This window comes from Scyliorhinus torazame, chromosome 12 (assembly GCF_047496885.1).
Source record: "Scyliorhinus torazame isolate Kashiwa2021f chromosome 12, sScyTor2.1, whole genome shotgun sequence".
NCBI lineage: Eukaryota > Metazoa > Chordata > Chondrichthyes > Carcharhiniformes > Scyliorhinidae > Scyliorhinus > Scyliorhinus torazame.
Window position 1 is genome coordinate 89,035,455 of NC_092718.1, and position 21,820 is coordinate 89,057,274.

A 21,820-nucleotide genomic window follows, 5' to 3' on the forward strand; every position below is an offset into this window, starting at 1 on the left:
ACCGCCTGTTTCTGGTGGCGACTGGCTTACAGTCGGCGGTGAGGTCAGCGAAGAGCGGGGGAGGGTCGACCTTTAGTATCACAAGTGAACATACGGTGAGTGGGGGTAGGGGCCCGCCAAATTTCAGAGTTAGGCTCTTCAGGTTACACTGGAAATCCAGTCCCAACAGGAGAGGAGCGCAGAGGTCAGGGAGTACATATAGCTTAAAATCGGCGTATTCGGCGCCCTGTATTACTAGGGTTGCAGTAGTGCACCCCCGGATCTGCACCACGTGCGATCCAGAAGCGAGGGAGATGGTTTGGTGTGCCGGGAAGATTGGGAGCGAGCAGCGTCTTACCATGTCTGGGTGAATAAAGCTCTCCGTGCTCCCGGAGTCGAACAGGCAAAGGGTTTTGTGTCCATTTACCCAGGGAGGCGGTCATCATGGAGGCCCGGAGGTGTTTAGGTCGCGACTGGTCCAGGGTGACCGCGCTGAGTTGTGGGTAGCTGGCGTGGTTGGAGGTGCTGGGGTGGTCCCAAGGTGGCGGCCCCAGTCGGTCGCACGTGTCGGGCGGCGTTGAAGATGGCGGCCAAGATGGTGGCCCGTCGGTCGCACGTTTCGGGCAGCGAGGAGGATGGCGTCCATGATGGCGGCCCCCATGAGTGGCCACATAGGCGAGGATGGCCAAGATGGCGGCCCCCGTGAGTCGCACACGTTGTGTGGGCTTGAAGATGGCTGCCCCCACGGACAGCACAAGGTTGATGACGTATCCGGGGGCGGAGCCGGCAGGCAAGCTCTACACTGCGGGATCTGCGGGCCTGTGAGTCTGAGGGTCGGGCCTGCGATTTTGAGGGTCTGGACCTGGCCAGGCAAACCTTACCAAAATGTCCTTTTTTCCGCAGTCGCTGCAGTTCGCGTTCCGGGCCGGGCAGCGCTGCCTGGGTTGCTGATGCTGGCCGCAGAAATAGCAGGGTAGCCCCCCCCGTTTTGGGGGGTCAGCCGTGCGGCACAGGCCTGGGTACTCTTTCGTCGGGGGTCCACGAGGGGGTCGTATGATCATACGGGAACGCGTTGAGGCTTTGGAACACTACTTCTAGGGAGTAGGCTAGCTTTACCGTCTCTTCCAGGTCTAGGGCACCCTTCTCGAGTAGGCTCTATCTCATGTAGTTGGATCTGACTCCAGCCACGTAGGCGTCCCGGACTGTGAGGTCCAAATGTTGAGTGGCCGTAACGGCCTGGTAGTTGCAACTTCACACAAGGATTTTGAGGTTGCATAGGTACTCCTCCAGCGATTCCCCGGGGCGTTGGCGACGCGTAGTGAGGAGATGCCGCACGTGCACCTCGTTCACTGGCCTTACTTATCGGCGCTTCAACATCGCGAGCGCGTCTGCATAGGTGGAAGCTTCCTCGAGTTGAACAGAGATTCGATGGCTCACCCGGGCGTGGAGGAGGCTCAGCTTCTGATCGTTGGAGACGGAAGGCGAGGAGGAGGCTGCGAGGTAGGCCTCAAAACAGCGGAGCCAGTGCGGAAAAATCCCTTTTACCTCCGCGGCTTGCGGGTCGAATTCCAGTCGGTCAGGTTTGAGGGCCGATTCCATTGTGGTGTTGTCGTCGATTAAATTGATGTCACCATCAATTCACACAAAACAAGGAATAGAAGTAAACTGTGGCTTTAATCGACTAGAACAGTGCCTGCCTGCGACTGCTCTGCTACTGAGAGCCGCCTACAGGGCTACTGCTCTTTATACCTCCCCTCAAGGGGAGGAGCCAGGGGCAGTGCCCACAAAGGCACCAACATGATACATCACAGGTAATACTTTACAATGGTCCATAGGTGGAGTCCTCATGGGCAACAGCGTGATACAGTTAAATACATGGTGAATGATTAATGCAATACATTCACCACAGGGGTTCAGGGATTTGCATTCTCACATCTAAGGCAGAGCTTGTGGGTTCATGTCTCCCTCAAGAGACATTTGTGTGTAATCCAGAAGGACAATGCAATGCTCCAGTGAAGGAGTACAGCACTGTCAGAGGTCCAGTCTCGCAAAGCGTGCTAAACTGCACATTGCGTGTGCATTAAGGTGGACAACATCAATCCCATGGCTCAATATAAAGAAGTGCAGGATGTTTTCCTCGTGTCAAATCAATTATCTTATCGCTGTTGTTGGGATCTTGCTGTGTATCAGCTGAGCTGTTCTAACCACTTAAATAACAACAATGATTGCACTCCTAAAGGCAACAGATTGGATCTAATGAAAATTGGGACATCCCATGTGATTCTAACAGGATAATTCTTTCTAAACCTGAAAACCTCCTGCCCCAGGACAGGAAATTCCCACTTGGGCGGAGCGATGGCAGATGGAGTTTAACCTGGACAAATGTGAGGTAATGCATTTTGGAAGGGCTAATGCAGGTAGGGAATATACAGTGAATGGTAGAACCCTCAAGAGTATTGAAAGTCAAAGAGATCTAGGAGTACAGGTCCACAGATCACTGAAAGGGGCTACACAGGTGGAGAAGGTAGTCAAGAAGGCATACGGCATGCTTGCCTTCATTGGCCGGGGCATTGAGTATAAGAATTGGCAAGTCATGTTGCAGCTGTATAGAACCTTAGTTAGGCCACACTTGGAGTATAGTGTTCAATTCTGGTCGCCACACTACCAGAAGGATGTGGAGGCTTTAGAGAGGGTGCAGAAGAGATTTACCAGAATGTTGCCTGGTATGGAGGGCATAAGCTATGAGGAGCGATTGAATAAACTCGGTTTGTTCTCACTGGAACGAAGGAGGTTGAGGGGCGACCTGATAGAGGTATACAAAATTATGAGGGGCATAGACAGAGTGGATAGTCAGAGGCTTTTCCCCAGGGTAGAGGGGTCAATTACTAGGGGGCATAGGTTTAAGGTGAGAGGGGCAAAGTTTAGAGTAGATGTACGAGGCAAGTTTTTTACGCAGAGGGTAGTGGGTGCCTGGAGCTCACTACCGGAGGAGGTAGTGGAGGCAGGGACAATAGGGACATTTAAGGGGCATCTTGACAAATATATGAATAGGATGGGAATAGAAGGATACGGACCCAGGAAGTGTAGAAGATTGTAGTTTAGTCGGGCAGTATGGTCGGCACGGGCTTGGAGGGCCGAAGGGCCTGTTCCTGTGCTGTACATTTCTTTGTTCTTTGTTTGTTCTTTGTTAGCGGACTTTTCCCTGGTCCCTCAAATTATCCATCCATCCTGCAACAATTCCTGTGGTGAACGGGACCAGACGATTTACGCCACTGTGGATACAAACTCTTTCAGACTGACTTCTGCTTCCAACTGAGAATTGACATAGCAACAACTCACTGTTTTGGGATCAGGAAAGGAACACTTGCTAAAATGCTCTTTTCCCAATCCAGGAGTACAACGGGTAATGACACTGCCTCACCTAACATCCAGATAGAGATGCAGAAACCCAATGAACCAAACATAAAATTACGGTGAATCTTAAGATTTAAACTACTTTCTTAACCCTATCATAACACAAAAGTCACATTCAGTTCATTATCTTAACCTCTGGTTAACAAACAGCTGATCTGTAGATACAGTTTCTCCTGAATTACTCGATCACAACCTCAAATAACTTTGAATATCACAATTAAATCTCTTCTTGACCTTTGTAGCGCACAAAGACTCCATGAGACGAATAGAGTGAAGTCGATGAGGCTTTATTAAGCGTGTCTGTTCCCCCGCAGCTCGATAGTAAACTGGCCTGCGGGGGAAGACTCCGGCTTCTTATACTCCGCCTTCAGGGCGGAGCTTGAGGTCAACGGCCAACCAGGACCCGGGATCTGTCAGCCAATGACATTAGGGCTTCCAGTCCCACATGACCCCCAATACATACTACCACATTCACCCCTTGTCAAAAATGAACCCGGCGGGGTGATGCTTCGTATGGTGGTAAGGGTTTACAGGGCTGGTCCTGGGAGGACAAAACATTCACATGGCAATACAGTATTGGACAATTTCGTCCTGTTGCAACTATTTACAGAGGGTATAGGAAGAAAAGCAAAATGTTCTTGTGAACAGTCCATATTTGTTTTACATCGACGTCACGAGTCGGTCAGGCGGTCTGGTCATCCGTGTCGATCGCCTCGGCCCCGGCGGTGGTGGTGGTGCTTGTACCAGTGTTGTCGCCTCCAGGAGCCGTACGGTTTCAGCTCGGGTTTGATTCTTGGTCGGTGCTGAGGAGAGGGGAACCGATCCTCCTGGGAAGGGGGCGATCGCGGGGTGCGGCGGTGGCAGGAAGGGGGGGGGGTTGGGTTGATGGTGTCGGGGGGTGTGCGTGTTGCCGGCGGGCGCCAGATCCCGCAGGGAGACCGTGTCCTGTCGGCCGTCGGGGTACTCCACGTAGGCGTACTGGGGGTTCGCGTGGAGGAGGTGAACCCTTTCGACTAACGGGTCCGCCTTATGTGCCCGCACATGCTTTCGGAGCAGGATGGGTCCTGGGGCCGCCAGCCAGGTCGGCAGCGACGTTCCAGAGGAGGACCTCCTAGGGAAGACAAGGAGATGCTCATGAGGCGTTTGATTAGTGCTCGTACATAATAACGACCGGATGGAATGGAGAGCGTCCGGGAGGACCTCCTGCCACCTTGAAACTGGGAGGTCCCTGGACCGTAGGGCCAGTAGGACGGCCTTCCAGACCGTGCCGTTCTCCCTTTCTACTTGCCCGTTCCCCCGGGGGTTGTAGCTGGTCGTCCTGATTGAGGCTATGCCCTTGCTGAGCAGGAACTGGCGCAGCTCGTCACTCATGAAAGAGGACCCCCTGTCGCTGTGGACGTATGCGGGGTAACCGAACAGTGTGAAGATGCTGTTCAGGGCTTTCATCACTGTGGCCGTGGTCATGTCAGAACAGGGAATGGCAAAAGGGAAGCGGGAGTATTCGTCCACTACATTAAGAAAATATGCGTTGCGGCCGGTGGAGGGGAGGGGCCCTTTGAAATCGAGACTGAGGCGTTCAAAGGGGCGGGAAGCCTTAATCAGGTGCGCTCCATCTGGCCTGAAAAAATGCGGCTTGCATTCCGCGCAGATGTGGCAGTCCCTTGTGACTGTACGGACCTCCTCTAAAGAGTATGGGAGATTGCGGGACTTGATGAAGTGGTAAAACCGAGTGACCCCCGGGTGGCAGAGGTCCTCGTGGAGGGTTTGGAGGCGGTTAATTTGTGCGTTGGCACATGTGCCGCGGGATAGGGCATCGGACGGCTCGTTCAGCTTTCCGGGACGATACAAAATCTCATAGTTGAAGGTGGAGAGCTCGATCCTCCACCTTAAGATTTTGTCGTTTTTGATTTTGCCCCACTGTGCACTATCGAACATGAAGGCTACCGACCGTTGGGCGGTGAGGAGAGTAAATCTCCTGCCGACCAGGTAATGCCTCCAATGTCGCACAGCTTCCACTATGGCTTGGGCTTCCTTTTCTACTGAAGAGTGGCGGATTTCTGAGGCGTGGAGGGTCCGGGAGAAAAAGGCCACGGGTCTGCCTGCTTGGTTAAGGGTGGCCGCTAGAGCTACGTCGGAGGCGTCGCTCTCGACCTGGAAGGGGAGGGACTCGTCGATGGCGCGCATCGTGGCCTTTGCGATATCCGCTTTGATGCGGCTGAAGGCCTGGCAAGCCTCTGTCGACAGAGGGAAGGTCGTGGTCTGTATTAGGGGGCGGGCCTTGTCTGCGTACTGGGGGACCCACTGGGCGTAGTACGAAAAGAACCCCAAGCAGCGTTTCAGGGCTTTTGGGCAGTGCGGTAGGGGAAATTCCATGAGTGCGCGCATACGTTCGGGGTCGGGGCCTATTATCCCATTGCGCACTACGTAGCCCAGAATGGCTAGCCGGTTGGTGCTAAAAACGCACTTGTCCTCGTTGTACGTGAGGTTCAAGGCTTTGGCGGTCTGGAGGAATTTTTGGAGGTTGGCGTCGTGGTCCTGCTGATCGTGGCCGCAGATGGTTACATTGTCGAGATACGGGAACGTGGCCCGCAACCCATGTTGATCAACCATTCGGTCCATCTCCCGTTGGAAGACCGAGACCCCGTTTGTGACGCCAAAAGGGACCCGTAGGAAATGGTATAATCGCCCGTCTGCCTCGAAGGCTGTGTACTTGCGGTCACTTGGGCGGATGGGGAGCTGATGGTAGGCGGACTTGAGGTCCATGGTGGAGAAGACTTTATATTGGGCAATCCGATTGACCATGTCGGATATGCGGGGGAGAAGGTACGCGTCTAGTTGTGTGTACCTGTTGATGGTCTGGCTATAGTCAATGACCATCCTTTGTTTCTCCCCTGTCTTCACTACTACCACCTGCGCTCTCCAGGGACTATTGCTGGCCTGGATTATGCCCTCCTTTAGTAGCCGCTGGACTTCGGACCGAATGAAGGTCCGGTCCTGGGCGCTGTACCGTCTGCTCCTAGTGGCGACGGGTTTGCAGTCCGGGGTGAGGTTCGCAAACAAGGACGGGGGTTGCACCTTGAGGGTTGCGAGGCCGCAGATAGTGAGTGGAGGTATGGGGCCGCCGAATTTGAATGTAAGGCTCTGTAGATTGCATTGGAAATCTAATCCCAGCAAGGTGGGGGCACAGAGTTGGGGAAGGACGTTTAGTTTGTAGTTTTTGAACTCCCTCCCCTGCACCGTTAGGGTAACTATGCAGAATCCCTGGATCTGTACGGAGTGGGATCCTGCAGCTAGGCAAATCTTTTGTGCGCTGGGATAGGTGGTCAAGGAACAGCGTCTTACCGTGTCGGGGTGTATCAAGCTTTCCGTGCTCCCGGAGTCAACTAGGCATGGCGTCTCGTGGCCGTTTATTAGTACCGTTGTCGTCGTCGTCTGGAGTGTCCGGGGCCGGACTTGATCGAGCGTAATCGAAGCGAACCGTGGTTGTAGTAGTGGAGTGGGGTCCGTTGTTGCCGTCCAAGATGGCGTCGGGGATGAACAAAATGGCCGCCCCCATACATCGCACGTGGCTGGGGGGTCACAAGATGGCGGCGGTGGTGGACAAAATGGCCGCCCCCATGCGTCGTACAGGTCTGGGGCGGTCCAAGATGGCGGCGCCCCTCCTCCCCTCGTGGTGGCCGGGATCCAAAATGGCGGCGTCTGCGGGTCGCACATCGGCGCCCCTCCTCCCCTCGTGGTGGCCGGAACCCAAAATGGCGGCGTCTGCGGGTCGCACATGGTGTGCTGGGGGGGCTGGGGAGCGCTAGGACCGCGAGCGCTAGGACCGCGAGTGCTAGGACCGCGCGGAGCTCCCTCACCGCGAGCGCTAGGACCGCAAGCGCTAGGACCGCGCGGACCTCCCTCACCGGGGACAGCGGTGGTCGGGGCCCAAGACGGCGGCGCCGCCGGGTCAGGCGTGGGGCCGCGAGCGCTAGGACTGCGCGGAGCTCCCTCACCGGGGACAGCGGTGGTCGGGGCCCAAGTAGGTGGCGCCGGCGGGTCAGGCGTGGGGCGCGGAGTGGGGGTTAGGGTGGCGTTAGGGACGCGGAAAACTCCCTCCTCTCCGTGGAGCGTGTTGGCCGGGACCCAAAGCGGTAGCGCCGGCGGCGGGTCATGCATAGGCTGCGGGGAGGGGGGTTGGGGAGCGTAGGCGGCGTGCAGGGCTCCCAGTTCTCCCGGGACCGCGGTGGTCGGGACCCAGAGCGGCTGCACCTGCGGGTCGTACATGGCGTGCTGGGGGGGTTGGGGTGCGTAAACTGCTTGCAGGGCTCCCTGTGCCCCCGGGACGGCGGCGACCTCGCGGGACCGGCACACAACCGCATAATGGCCCTTTTTCGGCAGCTTTTGCAGATAGCTGCGCGGGCCGGGCAGCGCTGTCGGGGGTGTTTTGCCTGGCCGCAGAAATAACAGCGGGCGCCCCCGGTGCGACTCGGCGTTTGGACCGCGCAAGCCTGTGGGGTGTCCGGGGGGTGGGGTAGGGGGTTTGCCGCGACGGGTACGTACGGGGCCCAATGGGTTGCCGCGCGGTCGGGGCCGTAGGTGCGGGTATTACGCGCGGCCACGTCTAGGGAGGCTGCTAAGGCCCGTGCCTCTGAGAGTCCTAGCGACTCTTTTTCTAGAAGTCTTTGGCGGATTTGGGAGGATTGCATACCTGCCACAAAAGCATCGCGCATTAACATGTCCGTGTGTTTGTTTGCGTTCACTGACGGGCAGCTGCAGGCTCGTCCCAAAATCAGCAGCGCGGCGTAGAACTCGTCCATCGATTCTCCGGGAGCTTGCCGTCTCGTCGCGAGCTGGTAGCGAGCGTAGATTTGGTTAACTGGGCGAACGTAGAGACTTCTCAGTGCTGCGAACGCCGTCTGGAAATCGTCCGAGTCTTCGATGAGGGAGAAAATCTCCGTGCTCACCCTCGAGTGCAGGACCTGCAGTTTTTGGTCTTCTGAGACTCGGCCGGTGGTCGTTCTGAGGTAGGCCTCGAAGCAAGTCTGCCAGTGCTTGAAGGCTGCTGCCGCGTTCACTGCGTGGGGGCTGATCCTCAGGCATTCCGGAATGATCCTGAGCTCCATAGTCCTTTTTAGGCACGCTTAATAAACTGTAGCGCACAAAGACTCCATGAGACGAATAGAGTGAAGTCGATGAGGCTTTATTAAGTGTGTCTGTTCCCCCGCAGCTCGATAGTAAACTGGCCTGCGGGGGAAGACTCCGGCTTCTTATACTCCGCCTTCAGGGCGGAGCTTGAGGTCAACGGCCAACCAGGACCCGGGATCTGTCAGCCAATGACATTAGGGCTTCCAGTCCCACATGACCCCCAATACATACTACCACAACCTTCATACACTAAGGAGAAAGATTTTAGCCTCTTTACACACAAGTGAAGTCTCCCATTTCTAATTCCATTCTGGATCCTCCGTTTCACCGGCAGCGCACTCACGCCTGCAGATTTCCCGTCGGCATGGGGGTGCCCACAATGGGAAACCCCATTGGCCAGCTGCGGGAAGCAGGAGCCCGCTGTGGCGGGGGCATGCGGCACCAGACAACGGATGCAGTGGACCGGAGAATTCCATCCCAGGTCTCTGTTCCTCCATCCCCTTGCACATTGTACCATTTCATTTCTATTGCGCCTCCTCACAGTTCTTTGCCTGAAATTTAATCTACTCTGTGTCTTTCCATTGCACCACTCTATCTACATCTTCCTGAGAACTTTTTTCCTCCTCTTCACTATTTACTTTATTTTCAAGCTTTGTGCCAGCTGTAAACATTGATATGATGCTCCCTTTACCCACGTCCTGGTCATTGATTTGTATCAAAACGGTCAGGAGTCTAAACACTGTCCACTGGGTGAAACACGTGTAATTGGCTCAAGCTTGGTGAACAGCCATTCCATTCAGCATTACTGTCTGCTTCCTGTCCTCCAATCTATTTTGTATCTACTGTACGGCTGCAACATTAATCCAACAGACTTCAATTTATCAACACGTCAAGAAGAGACATTTTATCACATTGATATTCTTACAGGACACAAAAAAACTTTCACTAAAGTTCCCAGTCCTGGTCAGGGGCGAAATTCTCCCGAAACGGCGCGATGTCCGCCGACTGGCGCCCAAAACGGCGCCAATCAGACGGGCATCGTGCCACCCCAAAGGTGCGGAATGCTCCGCATCTTTGGGGGCCGAGCCCCAACATTGAGAGGCTAGGCCGGCGCCGGAGGAATTTCCGCCCCGCCAGCTGGCGGAAACGGCCTTTGTTGCCCCGCCAGCTGGCGCGGAAATTACATCCCCGGGCGGCACATGCGCGGGAGCATCAGCGGCCGCTGACAGTTTCCCAGGCATGCACAGTGGAGGGAGTCTCTTCCGCCTCCGCCATGGTGGAGACCGTGGCGGAGGCGGAAGGGAAAGAGTGCCCCCACAGGACAGGCCCGCCCGCGGATCGGTGGGCCCCAATCGCGGGCCAGGCCACCGTGGGGGCACCCCCCGGGGCCAGATCGCCCCCCCCCCCCCCCCAGGACCCCGGAGCCCGCCCACACCGCCTTGTCCCGCCGTTCAAAAGGTGGTTTAATCCACGCCGGCGGGACAGGCAATTTATCAACGGGACTTCGGCCCATCCGGGCCGGAGAATCGAGCGGGGGGCCCGCCAATCGGCGCGGCCCGATTCCCGCCCCCGCCGAATATCCAGTGCCGGAGACTTCGGCAACCAGCGGGGGCGGGATTCACGGCAGCCCCCGGCGATTCTCCGACCCGGCGGGGGGTCGGAGAATGACGCCCCAGTATCCTTACATTTTGATTCTTGTTTTGCCGTCCACATTGTCGTCCATTTGATGCCGAGTTCCTTTGCATATTCATCACCGTACCAGACCAGCAGCTCACACCGAGGAGGAATAGGCTTGCAGCTCCTGTAATAAATTTTTCCTTGCTGCTGGAAGGCTACAAGGTTCTGCTCCTCTTCCTTTCTGGCACAGTTAACAAATCTGGGACAAGAGAAGTGAATACAGAACTGGTGAAAGCTCAGTTCAAAATGTGGCATGAATACAGAATGAGAGACATGTTAGTATAGTGTGTTCGGCTGACGGGGCATGCCTCCAGCTATTGCCAAATTTCAACTTTAAACACGCTGTCAGGAGACATCATTCACAGAAGACCAATGAACTGAGTGTAGATATTAAAATAATCACCTGAACGTTTCTGGGCAGATAGAGGAGTTTAGAGGAGGGGGTCGATGTGCCCTGCAATATGTTCATGGTTTCCCAGTCCTCCTGCTGCGCTCTTCGAGAATAAGCCCAGTATTTTGCAGCAACCATTTGTCAGGCACCATGTCAAACACATATTAAAGGACAAGGATACCTTGGTGGGTTGTTTCCTTGGAAACCATTACACTGCCCAACTCACTTCATTTTCCCAAAACTCACTCTGATCGATGCGCTTGTTTAAATTCAAAGGCCCCTGTGCCCCGGATGTGTAAAATAAGTTATTAGGAAATCTGCCCAAAGGTAGATCCATGCTGTTTCTTGGTAATGTTTGATTGGATGTGATCTACCGGCTGCGCAACATAGCCGGTAGATCCCGGGAGAGACTCCCTCAGACTTCCCGGCAGCCTTTGCACCTCACGGGATATACTCAAGTCCCGCAAGGCATCAAATTTAGAATCCTGCCCAAAGGGGACGTGCCCGAACAGCGCAAGTGTAAGTAGGCTTTACACCCACGTACCTGGTATCCACCGGCCTCTAGGGATTTACCGGCCTCCCCAGGGAGGCTGCAGCCAGGCGCCATTCAGTACTGGTCCACACAAACGTGCACCAGATGAAACAACACCTGAGAGGTCTCACGGGCCCTAGGAGGCCCCTGTGTGGTCAGGGATAGTGCAGGTGGCTCCCTGGCCCTTCCCCTGGAATGCGAGCACCTTGGCACTGCCCAGCTGTCATTTGGCACTGCTATCCTGGCACTACCAAGCCAGCAGGAGCACCTCCTGGGTGCCAGTGCAAGGGTGCCCAGGAGGCACTGCCAAAGGTCAGGGTCTAAGGCAGGGCCATGCCCATGTGGAGGGGAGTATAAAGGCTGAGAGGGGTGCAGAGCAGGTAAGGAGGGGCCTCTGGGAGGTTGGGGGTGTGGCGGTTGGGGTCCTGGAAAGGAGAGCCTGTGCTGGGACATGGGGGTGTCTGAAGAGGGGGGCCCCCGAGGTCCCCATAGCGGGGTGTCCTCATTTGGGGGAGTATGGGGTAATGCCCATGTGTGTGGGGGTTGACATTTCCCATGGGTGGAGTGTGTGGGGGACCCACACACTCACTGAGAGATCAGGGCACCCTTTCACAATGGCGACCTGATCTCTGAGATCAGCTCCTCAGTGCCAAAAGAAATTCTCAGGGCACGATCTTCCGGCATCGTTACGCTCTCGCTCAAGCGAAACGAGGCCAGTGAATAGCGGGAGACGCCAAAAATGGGAACCGCACCGAGCGCCAAACAGCTTGAGATGCAACCGGCCCGTTCCCGTAGGCGAAATCAGGATCTCACCGTAGCGAGGCAAAAAAACAATTTGCACCACTTAAGCCCAATTTCCATGCAATTAACGAGAGCCACTCCTTATCCAACAGCATCCTATCATTCAGCGGCCTCCCCAGCAAGTGCTCACGCTGGTGTCGTGATGCATGATCAATAACTCTTGAAGTGAGATTGTAGGACAATTGAAGGCTTTATTGGACTAGATGTTTCCCCCAGCAGCGCAGGTACAGAATGCAGCAGCTAAGGAGACACAGACTGTTATACTCCGCCTTACTGGGCGGAACCAGCAGGCAGGCTTCATCAGTGGTCTTACAGTATCAGGTACCTCGAACACCAATGATCTTACAGTATCGGGTACGTCCAACCTAGGTCCGTAATACTCCTAATTCCGACTACCAAATTCACCCCGTTAAAAAAGAGTCCAGCGGGGGTGGTGGTCTCGCGTTATACAGTGGTGGAGGTTATGGTGGTACCCGTCGATGGTACAGTGTTTTGCCTTATTACATGTCACGCAACTATTTACAGGTATTCATTTACAAGTATATTTCATAATGAAGCAATTAGTCGATCGGGGGTACTGGTCGTCCTCTGTGATCGTCGCAGTTTCGGCGGTGATGCAGGCGCCGGCTCAGGCATCCATGACTCTGGGAGTGTGACTCCGGCTTCTTCAGTACCTTCATCAACCCTGGGTGGGACCAGTGGAAGGACCGATCCACCTGGGAAGGGGGCAGCCGTGGGGTGCGCCGGTGGGAGGGAGGGTGGGGTTGGTGAGGGGGGTGTGGGTGGGGATCCAGCAGACGGCAGGTCCCACAGGGAGACCGTATCCTGTCGGCCATCGGGGTATGCCACATAGGCGTACTGAGGGGTAGCGTGAAGGAAGTGGACCTTCCCGACCAACGGATCCGACTTGTGCGCCCGCACATGTTTGCGGAGCAGACTGGGTCCAGGAGCTGCCAGCCAGGTTGGGAGCGAGGTCCTGGAGGAGGATTTCCTAGGGAAGACAAGGAGACATTCATGAGGTGTTTCGTTGGTCGTGGTACACAGCAGTGATCGAATGGAATGGAGTGCATCGGGCACGACCTCTTGCCAGCGGAAGACTGGGAGATTCCTGGACCGTAGGGCCAGTAGGACGGTCTTCCAGACCATTCCGTTCCCCCTCTCCACCTGCCCGTTTCCCCAGGGGTTATAACTGATCATCCTGCTTGAGAAAATGGCCTTGCTGAGCAGGAATTGACGCAGTTTGTCATGAAGGAGGACCCCCTATCGCTGTGTATGTAGGCAGGGAAACCGAACAGGGTAAAGATACTGTGGAGGGCTTTTATGACTGTGGCCGCGGTCATGTCGGGACAGGGGATGGCGAACGGGAACCGGGAGTACTCGTCAATCACGTTCAGGAAGAACGGTCGGTGGAGGGGAGGGGCCCTTTGAAGTCCATACTGAGGCATTCAAAGGGGCGGGAAGCCTTCACAAGGTGTGCTTTCTCTGGCCTGTAGAAGTGCGGCTTGCACTCCGCGCAGATTTGGCAGTTCCTGGTGATGGTCCTGACCTCCTCGATGGAGGAGGGCAGGTTGCGGGTCTTAACGAAATGAAAGAAACAAGTGACCCCCGGGTGGCAGAGGTCCTCGTGGAGGGTCTGGAGTCGGTCCACTTGTGCGTTGGCACATGTGCCGTGGGGTAGAGCATCAGGAGGCTTGTTTAGCTTCCCGGGACGATATAAGATCTCGTAGTTGTAGGTGGAGAGCTTGATCCTCCACCGTAAGATCTTATCGTTCTTTATCTTGCTCCGCTATGTATTATCGAACATGAAAGCTACCGAACGTTGGTCAGTGAAGACCGTGAATCTCCTGCCGGCCAGGTAATGCCTATAATGCCACACAGCTTCTACTATGGCCTGGGCCTCCTTTTCAACAGAGGCATGACGGATTTCTGAGGCATGGAGTGTGCATGAGAAGAAGGCCATGGGCCTGTCGGCTTGGTTGAGGGTGGCCACCCGAGCTACGTCGGCCGCGTCGCTCTCGACTTGGAAGGGAAGGGATTAATCGATTGCGTGCATCGTGGCATTTGCGATGTCCGCCTTTATGCGACTGAAGGCCTGGCGGGCCTCTGCCGACAGGGGGAAAACCATGGATTGGATTAGTGGGCGGGCCTTGTCTGCATAATTGGGGACCCACTGGGCGTAATATGCAAAAAACCCCAGACAGCATTTCAAGGACTTGGAGCAGTGTGGGAGGAGAAACTCCCTGAGTGGGCGCATGCGTTCGGGATCGGGGCCTCTGACTCCATCGTGCACTACGTAGCCGAGGGTGGCTAGACGATCGGTGCTGAATGCACATTTCTACTTATTATAGGTCAGGTTAAGGAGATTGGCGGTATGGAGAAATTTGCAGAGGTTGGCATCGTGGTCCTGCTGGTCGTGGCCGCAGATGGTGACGTTGTCGAGGTATGGAAACGTGGCCCGCAAACCATACCGGTCACCATGCCAAACTCCTGGATTGTTTACCATTCCGGGGACATCCCTTGTCCCTGCCTGTCTGCCCCAACGACTGCCCATAACCCCCCTGACTGCCTAGGCCTCTGGACATGTGTTGAAGGCTATTGCTAATAGGGAATTGGCAATTGTGGTTAAGTGAGCACTTCACATATCCCAAATGGATTCTCGTGGGTGGTTGGCAGGCGATGTAGCATGTGGGCGTCATTGCCAAGCACCCCAATCACACCTTGATGCATGGACACTATGCTTGAACACTGCGGGAGGCAATACCACACACACAGTTGCCAACATCAGAACACTCAGGGGATGAGACACATCTCATAGATTATCATAGATTATCATAGAATTTGCAGTGCAGAAGGAGGCCATTCGGCCCATTGAGTCTGCACCGGCTCTTGGAAACAGCACCCCACCCAAGGTCAACACCTCCACCCTATCCCCATAATCCAGTAACTCCACCCAACACTAAGGGCAATTTTGGACACTAAGGGCAATTTATCATGGCCAATCCACCTAACCTGCACATCTTTGGACTGTGGGAGGAAACCGGAGCACCCGGAGGAAACCCACGCACACACGGGGAGAATGTGCAGACTCCACACAGACAGTGACCCACGTCCCGTGGTCTTCAATGCTCCTGGCAGGCGTCCTCTGGGGTTCTGAGGCTGGAGTGCCTCGGTGCACTTGTCGATGGCACAAGTACAGCCGTGCTGTCCTGTTAAATGTGCTGACTGTGAGACGCAGCCTCATTGGAGGGGTGGAACACGGCAGAGCTGGTGGGCACCGCCGCCACTCCATAGGATGGTCAGCACCCTCTCCTCCCGCTCAGTGCGCATCGGGCCCTGGGGCTTCACCTTGGGACGGAGGGCAGCTGGTTCGAACCCCGGTTGTCCCTGTACAATATGGCTCTGCCAGCCCTGGTGGTTCCCCATGGTCTCCACCATTGTGTCGCCGCCCTCAGCGATGCTCCTCAGTGACTGGGACGTGCTCTGCAGTGCCTCGGCAATGTCTACCTGCAACTGGGACAACCTCCGCAGCACCTCGGCCATGCCCATCCGAGAGCAGGACATGTCCTGTAGAACCTCATCAACCGGGGTTCCTTCCTCCACCTGATGTGTATCATCAGCAGTATGGTGCTCACCAGATTGTGCCCCAGAAGCCTAACCGCTAACATATCCCACCGAGGTGTGTGTATCAGCGCTGATGGATGGTGGGGATGACAGCTGTGCCGCGACTATAATGTTGCATTCTCGGAGCTGTCCTCCGAGGTGGTCTCTTGGGAGGAAGGAAAGGGTGTCCGCCCAGGATGGGCCGGCGCCGTCAGCTGTGGGACCGGCGGGAGAATGGACATGTGGTCAGTGGGAGGGGTTGTAGTCATGGGTGACTTTAACTTCCCAAATATTGAGTTGAAACTCTTTAGATCAAATAGCTTGGATGGGGTGGTGTTTGTGCAGTGTGTCCAGGAAGCTTTTCTAACACAGTATGTAGATTGTCCGACCAGAGGAGGGGCAATATTGGATTTAGTACTTGGTAATGAACCAGGGCAATTGATAGATTTGTTAGTGAACAAAGAACAAAGAAACAAAGAAATGTACAGCACAGGAACAGGCCCTTCGGCCCTCCAAGCCCGTGCCGACCATACTGCCCGACTAAACTACAATCTTCTACACTTCCTGGGTCCGTATCCTTCTATTCCCATCCTATTCATATATTTGTCAAGATGCCCCTTAAATGTCCCTATCGTCCCTGCCTCCACTACCTCCTCCGGTAGTGAGTTCCAGGCACCCACTACCCTCTGCGTAAAAAACTTGCCTCGTACATCTACTCTAAACTTTGCCCCTCTCACCTTAAACCTATGCCCCCTAGTAATTGACCCCTCTACCCTGGGGAAAAGCCTCTGACTATCCACTCTGTCTATGCCCCTCATAATTTCGTATACCTCTATCAGGTCGCCCCTCAACCTCCTTCGTTCCAGTGAGAACAAACCGAGTTTATTCAATCGCTCCTCATAGCTTATGCCCTCCATACCAGGCAACATTCTGGTAAATCTCTTCTGCACCCTCTCTAAAGCCTCCACATCGTTCTGGTAGTGTGGCGACCAGAATTGAACACTATACTCCAAGTGTGGCCTAACTAAGGTTCTATACAGCTGCAACATGACTTGCCAATTCTTATACTCAATGCCCCGGCCAATGAAGGCAAGCATGCCGTATGCCTTCTTGACTACCTTCTCCACCTGTGTAGCCCCTTTCAGTGATCTGTGGACCTGTACTCCTAGATCTCTTTGACTTTCAATACTCTTGAGGGTTCTACCATTCACCGTATATTCCCTACCTGCATTAGCCCTTCCAAAATGCATTACCTCACATTTGTCCAGGTTAAACTCCATCTGCCATCTCTCCGCCCAAGTCTCCAGACAATCTAAATCCTGCTGTATCCTCAGACAGTCCTCATCGCTATCCGCAATTCCACCAACCTTTGTGTCGTCTGCAAACTTACTAATCAGACCAGTTACATTTTCCTCCAAATCATTTATATATACTACAAAGAGCAAAGGTCCCAGCACTGATCCCTGTGGAACACCACTGGTCACAGCCCTCCAATTAGAAAAGCATCCCTCCATTGCTACCCTCTGCCTTCTATGGCCTAGCCAGTTCTGTATCCACCTTGCCAGTTCACCCCTGATCCCGTGTGACTTCACCTTTTGTATTAGTCTACCATGAGGGACCTTGTCAAAGGCCTTACTGAAGTCCATATAGACAACATCTACTGCCCTACCTGCATCAATCATCTTAGTGACCTCCTCGAAAAACTCTATCAAGTTAGTGAGACACGACCTCCCCTTCACAAAACCGTGCTGCCTCTCACTAATACGTCCATTTGCTTCCAAATGGGAGTAGATCCTGTCTCGAAGAATTCTCTCCAGTAATTTCCCTACCACTGAAGTAAGGCTCACCGGCCTGTAGTTCCCGGGATTATCCCTGCCACCCTTCTTAAACAGAGGAACAACATTGGCTATTCTCCAGTCCTCCGGGACATCCCCTGAAGACAGCGAGGATCCAAAGATTTCTGTCAAGGCCTCAGCAATTTCCTCTCCAGCCTCCTTCAGTATTCTGGGGTAGATCCCATCCGGCCCTGGGGACTTATCTACCTTAATATTTTTTAAGACACCCAACACCTCGTCTTTTTGGATCACAATGTGACCCAGGCTATCTACACCCCCTTCTCCAGACTCAACATCTACCAATTCCTTCTCTTTGGTGAATACTGATGCAAAGTATTCATTTAGTACCTCGCCCATTTCCTCTGGCTCCACACATAGATTCCCTTGCCTATCCTTCAGTGGGCCAACCCTTTCCCTGGCTACCCTCTTGCTTTTTATGTAAGTGTAAAAAGCCTTGGGATTTTCCTTAACCCTATATGCCAATGACTTTTCATGGCCCCTTCTAGCCCTCCTGACTCCTTGCTTAAGTTCCTTCCTACTTTCCTTATATGCCACACAGGCTTCGTCTGTTCCCAGCCTTTTAGCCCTGACAAATGCCTCCTTTTTCTTTTTGACGAGGCCTACAATATCATTCGTCATCCAAGGTTCCCGAAAATTGCCGTATTTATCTTTCTTCCTCACAGGAACATGCCTGTCCTGTATTCCTTTCAACTGACACTTGAAAGCCTCCCACATGTCAGATGTTGATTTGCCCTCAAACATCCGCCCCCAATCTATGTTCTTCAGGTCCCGCCTAATATTGTTATAATTAGCCTTCCCCCAATTTAGCACATTCATCCTCGGACCACTCTTATCCTTGTCCACCAGTACTTTAAAACTTACTGAATTGTGGTCACTGTTACCGAAATGCTCCCCTACTGAAACATCTACCACCTGGCCGGGCTCATTCCCCAATACCAGGTCCAGTACCGCCCCTTCCCTAGTTGGACTGTTTACATATTGTTTTAAGAAGCCCTCCTGGATGCTCCTTACAAACTCTGCCCCGTCTAAGCCCCTGGCACTAAGTGAGTCCCAGTCAATATTGGGGAAGTTGAAGTCTCCCATCACCACAACCCTGTTGTTTTTACTCTTGGGAGAGTGGGGGAGCATTTTGGAGATAGTGACCATAATTCTGTGACTTTCACTTTAGTAATGGAGAGGGATAGGTGCGTGCAACAGGGCAAGGTTTACAATTGGGGGAAGGGTAAATACGATGTTGTCAGACAAGAATTGAAGTGCATAAGTTGGGAACATAGGCTGGCAGGGAAGGACACAAGTGAAATGTGGAACTTGTTCAAGGAACAGGTACTACGTGTCCTTGATATGTATGTCCCTGTCAGGCAGGGAAGAGATGGTCGAGTGAGGGAACCATGGTTGACAAGAGAGGTTGAATGTCTTGTTGAGAGGAAAAAGGAGACTTATGTAAGGCTGAGGAAACAAGGTTCAGACAGGGCATTGGAGGGATACAAGATAGCCAGGAGGGAACTGAAGAAAGGGATTAGGAGAGCTAAGAGAGGGCATGAACAATCTTTGGTGGGTAGGATCAAGGAAAACCTCAAGGCCTTTTACACATATGTGAGAAATATGAGAATGACTAGAGCGAGGGTAGGTCCGATCAAGGACAGTAGCGGGAGATTGTGTATTGAGTCTGAAGAGATAAGAGAGGTCTTGAACGAGTACTTTTCTTCTGTATTTACAAATGAGAGGGGCGATATTGTTCGAGAGGACAGTGTGAAACAGATTGGTAAGCTCGAGGAAATACTTGTTAGGAAGGAAGATGTGTTGGGCATTTTGAAAAACTTGAGGATAGACAAGTCCCCCAGGCCTGACTGGATATATCCAAGGATTCTATGGGAAGCAAGAGATGAAATTGCAGAGCCGTTGGCAATAATCTTTTCGTCCTCACTGTCAACCAGGGGATTGGAGAGTGGCGAATGTCATGCCCCTGTTCAAAAAAGGGACTAGGGATAACCCTGGGAATTACAGGCCAGTTAGTCTTACTTCGGTGGTAGGCAAAGTAATGGAAAGAGTACTGAAGGATAGGATTTCTGAGCATCTGGAAAGACACTGCTTGATTAGGGATAGTCAACACGGATTTGTGAGGGGTAGGTCTTGCCTTGTTGAATTCTTTGAGGAGGTGACCAAGCATGTGGATGAAGGTAAAGCAGTGGATGTAGTGTACATGGATTTTAGTAAGGCATTTGATAAGGTTCCCCATGGTAGGCTTCTGCAGAAAGTAAGGAGGCATGGGATAGTGGGAAATTTGGCCAGTTGGATAACGAACTGGCTAACCGATAGAAGTCAGAGAGTGGTGGTGGATGGCAAATATTCAGCCTGGATCCCAGTTACCAGTGGCGTACCGCAGGGATCAGTTCTGGGTCCTCTGCTGTTTGTGATTTTAATTAATGACTTGGATGAGGGAGTTGAAGGGTGGGTCAGTAAATTTGCAGACGATACGAAGATTGGTGGAGTTGTGGATAGTAAGGAGGGTTGTTGTCGGCTGCAAAGAGACATAGATAGGATGCAGAGCTGGGCTGAGAAGTGGCAGATGGAGTTTAACCCTGAAAAGTGTGAGGTTGTCCATTTTGGAAGGACAAATATGAATGCGGAATACAGGGTTAACGGTAGAGTTCTTGGCAAGGTGGAGGAGCAGAGAGATCTTGGGGTCTATGTTCATACATCTTTGAAAGTTGCCACTCAAGTGGATAAAGCTGTGAAGAAGGCCTATGGTGTGCTAGCGTTCATTAACAGAGGGATTGAATTTAAGAGCCGTGAGGTGATGATGCAGCTGTACAAAACTTTGGTAAGGCCACATTTGGAGTACTGTGTACAGTTCTGGTCGCCTCATTTTAGGAAGGATGTGGAAGCTTTGGAAAAGGTACAAAGGAGATTTACCAGGATGTTGCCTGGAATGGAGAGTAGGTCTTACGAGGAAAGGTTGAGGGTGCTAGGCCTTTTCTCATTAGAGCGGAGAAGGATGAGGGGCGACTTGATAGAGGTTTATAAGATGATCAGGGGAATAGATAGAGTCGACAGTCAGAGACTTTTTCCCCGGGTGGAACAAACCATTACAAGGGGACATAAATTTAAGGTGAAAGGTGGAAAATATAGGAGGGATATCAGAGGTAGGTTCTTTACCCAGAGAGTAGTGGGGGCATGGAATGCACTGCCTGTGGAAGTAGTTGAGTCGGAAACATTAGGGACCTTCAAGCAGCTATTGGATAGGTACATGGATTACGGAAAAATGATATAATGTAGATTTATTTGTTCTTAAGGGCAACACGGTAGCATTGTGGATAGCACAATTGCTTCGATTCCGGCTTGGGTCACTGTCTGTGCGGAGTCTGCACATCCTCCCCGTGTCTGCGTGGGTTTCCTCCGGGTGCTCCGGTTTCCTCCCACAGTCCAAAGATGTGCAGGTTAGGTGGATTGGCCATGACAAATTGCCCTTAGTGTCCAAAATTGCCATTGGTGTTGGGTGGAGGTGTTGAGTTTGGGTATGGTGCTCTTCCCAAGAGCCATTGCAGACTCAAAGGGCCGAATGGCCTCCTTCTGCACTGTAAATTCAATGATAATCTATGATTAATCTAGGACAAAGGTTCGGCACAACATCATGGGCCGAAGGGCCTGTTCTGTGCTGTATTCTCTCTGTTCTATGTTCTTTAGCTCAGTCAGGAACGCTTTGCCAGGTCCTACAGGTGGAGCCTGGAGGTTCCTCACCTCTGCGGCGTCTGCCAGCCTCCGCAAGGGTGACCGCCTTGTCCTCGACCACCCTGGTCGCCTCCAAGGCCCGCTCCCCCAAGGAAGTGAGGATTGTGAAATCTGACACACCTCCGCCAGTCTGGGCCCTCTCCTGACGATTATGGGAGAGCTTTCCTGAGGAGACGCAGAGGGGGTATCATTAGTAACATGCGTGGTTCACAGTGGTGGGAAGGGGGTGTGAAGGGAGTGTTGGGATGGGGTTGAAGGGAGAGGGGATGGAGGGAGGTTTGGGGTTCACATGGTTTATGCTCCCTTGGGGTGTTGGGGGGGGGGGGAGGAGACACTGGCATTACTCGTGCTGCCCGGTGTAGGTCATTGACCTTTTTCTGCACTGAAGGCCAATCCGCCTAGTCACACTCCCCAAACTCACAACTGCTGCCACCTCATCCCAGGCAGCACTGGCTGCCCTGTGGCTGACTCTCCTGGACCCTGGGGGGAACAGGACATTCATCCTGGCCTCCACAGCGTCTAGGAGCCTTACCAGATCTGCATCCTCGAATCTTGGGGCTGGTCTCCTCGGTGCCATTGTTGCAGAGCCGGATGAAGCAGGGGTACTCGTGGCTCAAGCCAGTTTCCCTCCCCCATTCCGATGTGAATCTCAGGGTGCTCTGAGCACCGACCAGGAGGAGGGGGTGCTGAGTGTCAATCCGGTGCCATCCTACG

General features: G+C 53.5%; 1 protein-coding gene across 1 annotated transcript in view; it reads right to left on the reverse strand.

Moving 5' to 3' along the window:
• LOC140387079 (histone-lysine N-methyltransferase PRDM7-like) overlaps positions 1-21,820 on the reverse strand; it is a 145,751-nt gene that overhangs the window by 82,934 nt on the left and 40,997 nt on the right. Inside the window, exon 9 of the mRNA XM_072470089.1 lies at positions 10,206-10,396. Within this exon, the coding sequence (XP_072326190.1) occupies positions 10,206-10,396 (191 nt within the window). The remainder of the gene's footprint in view (positions 1-10,205; positions 10,397-21,820) is intronic.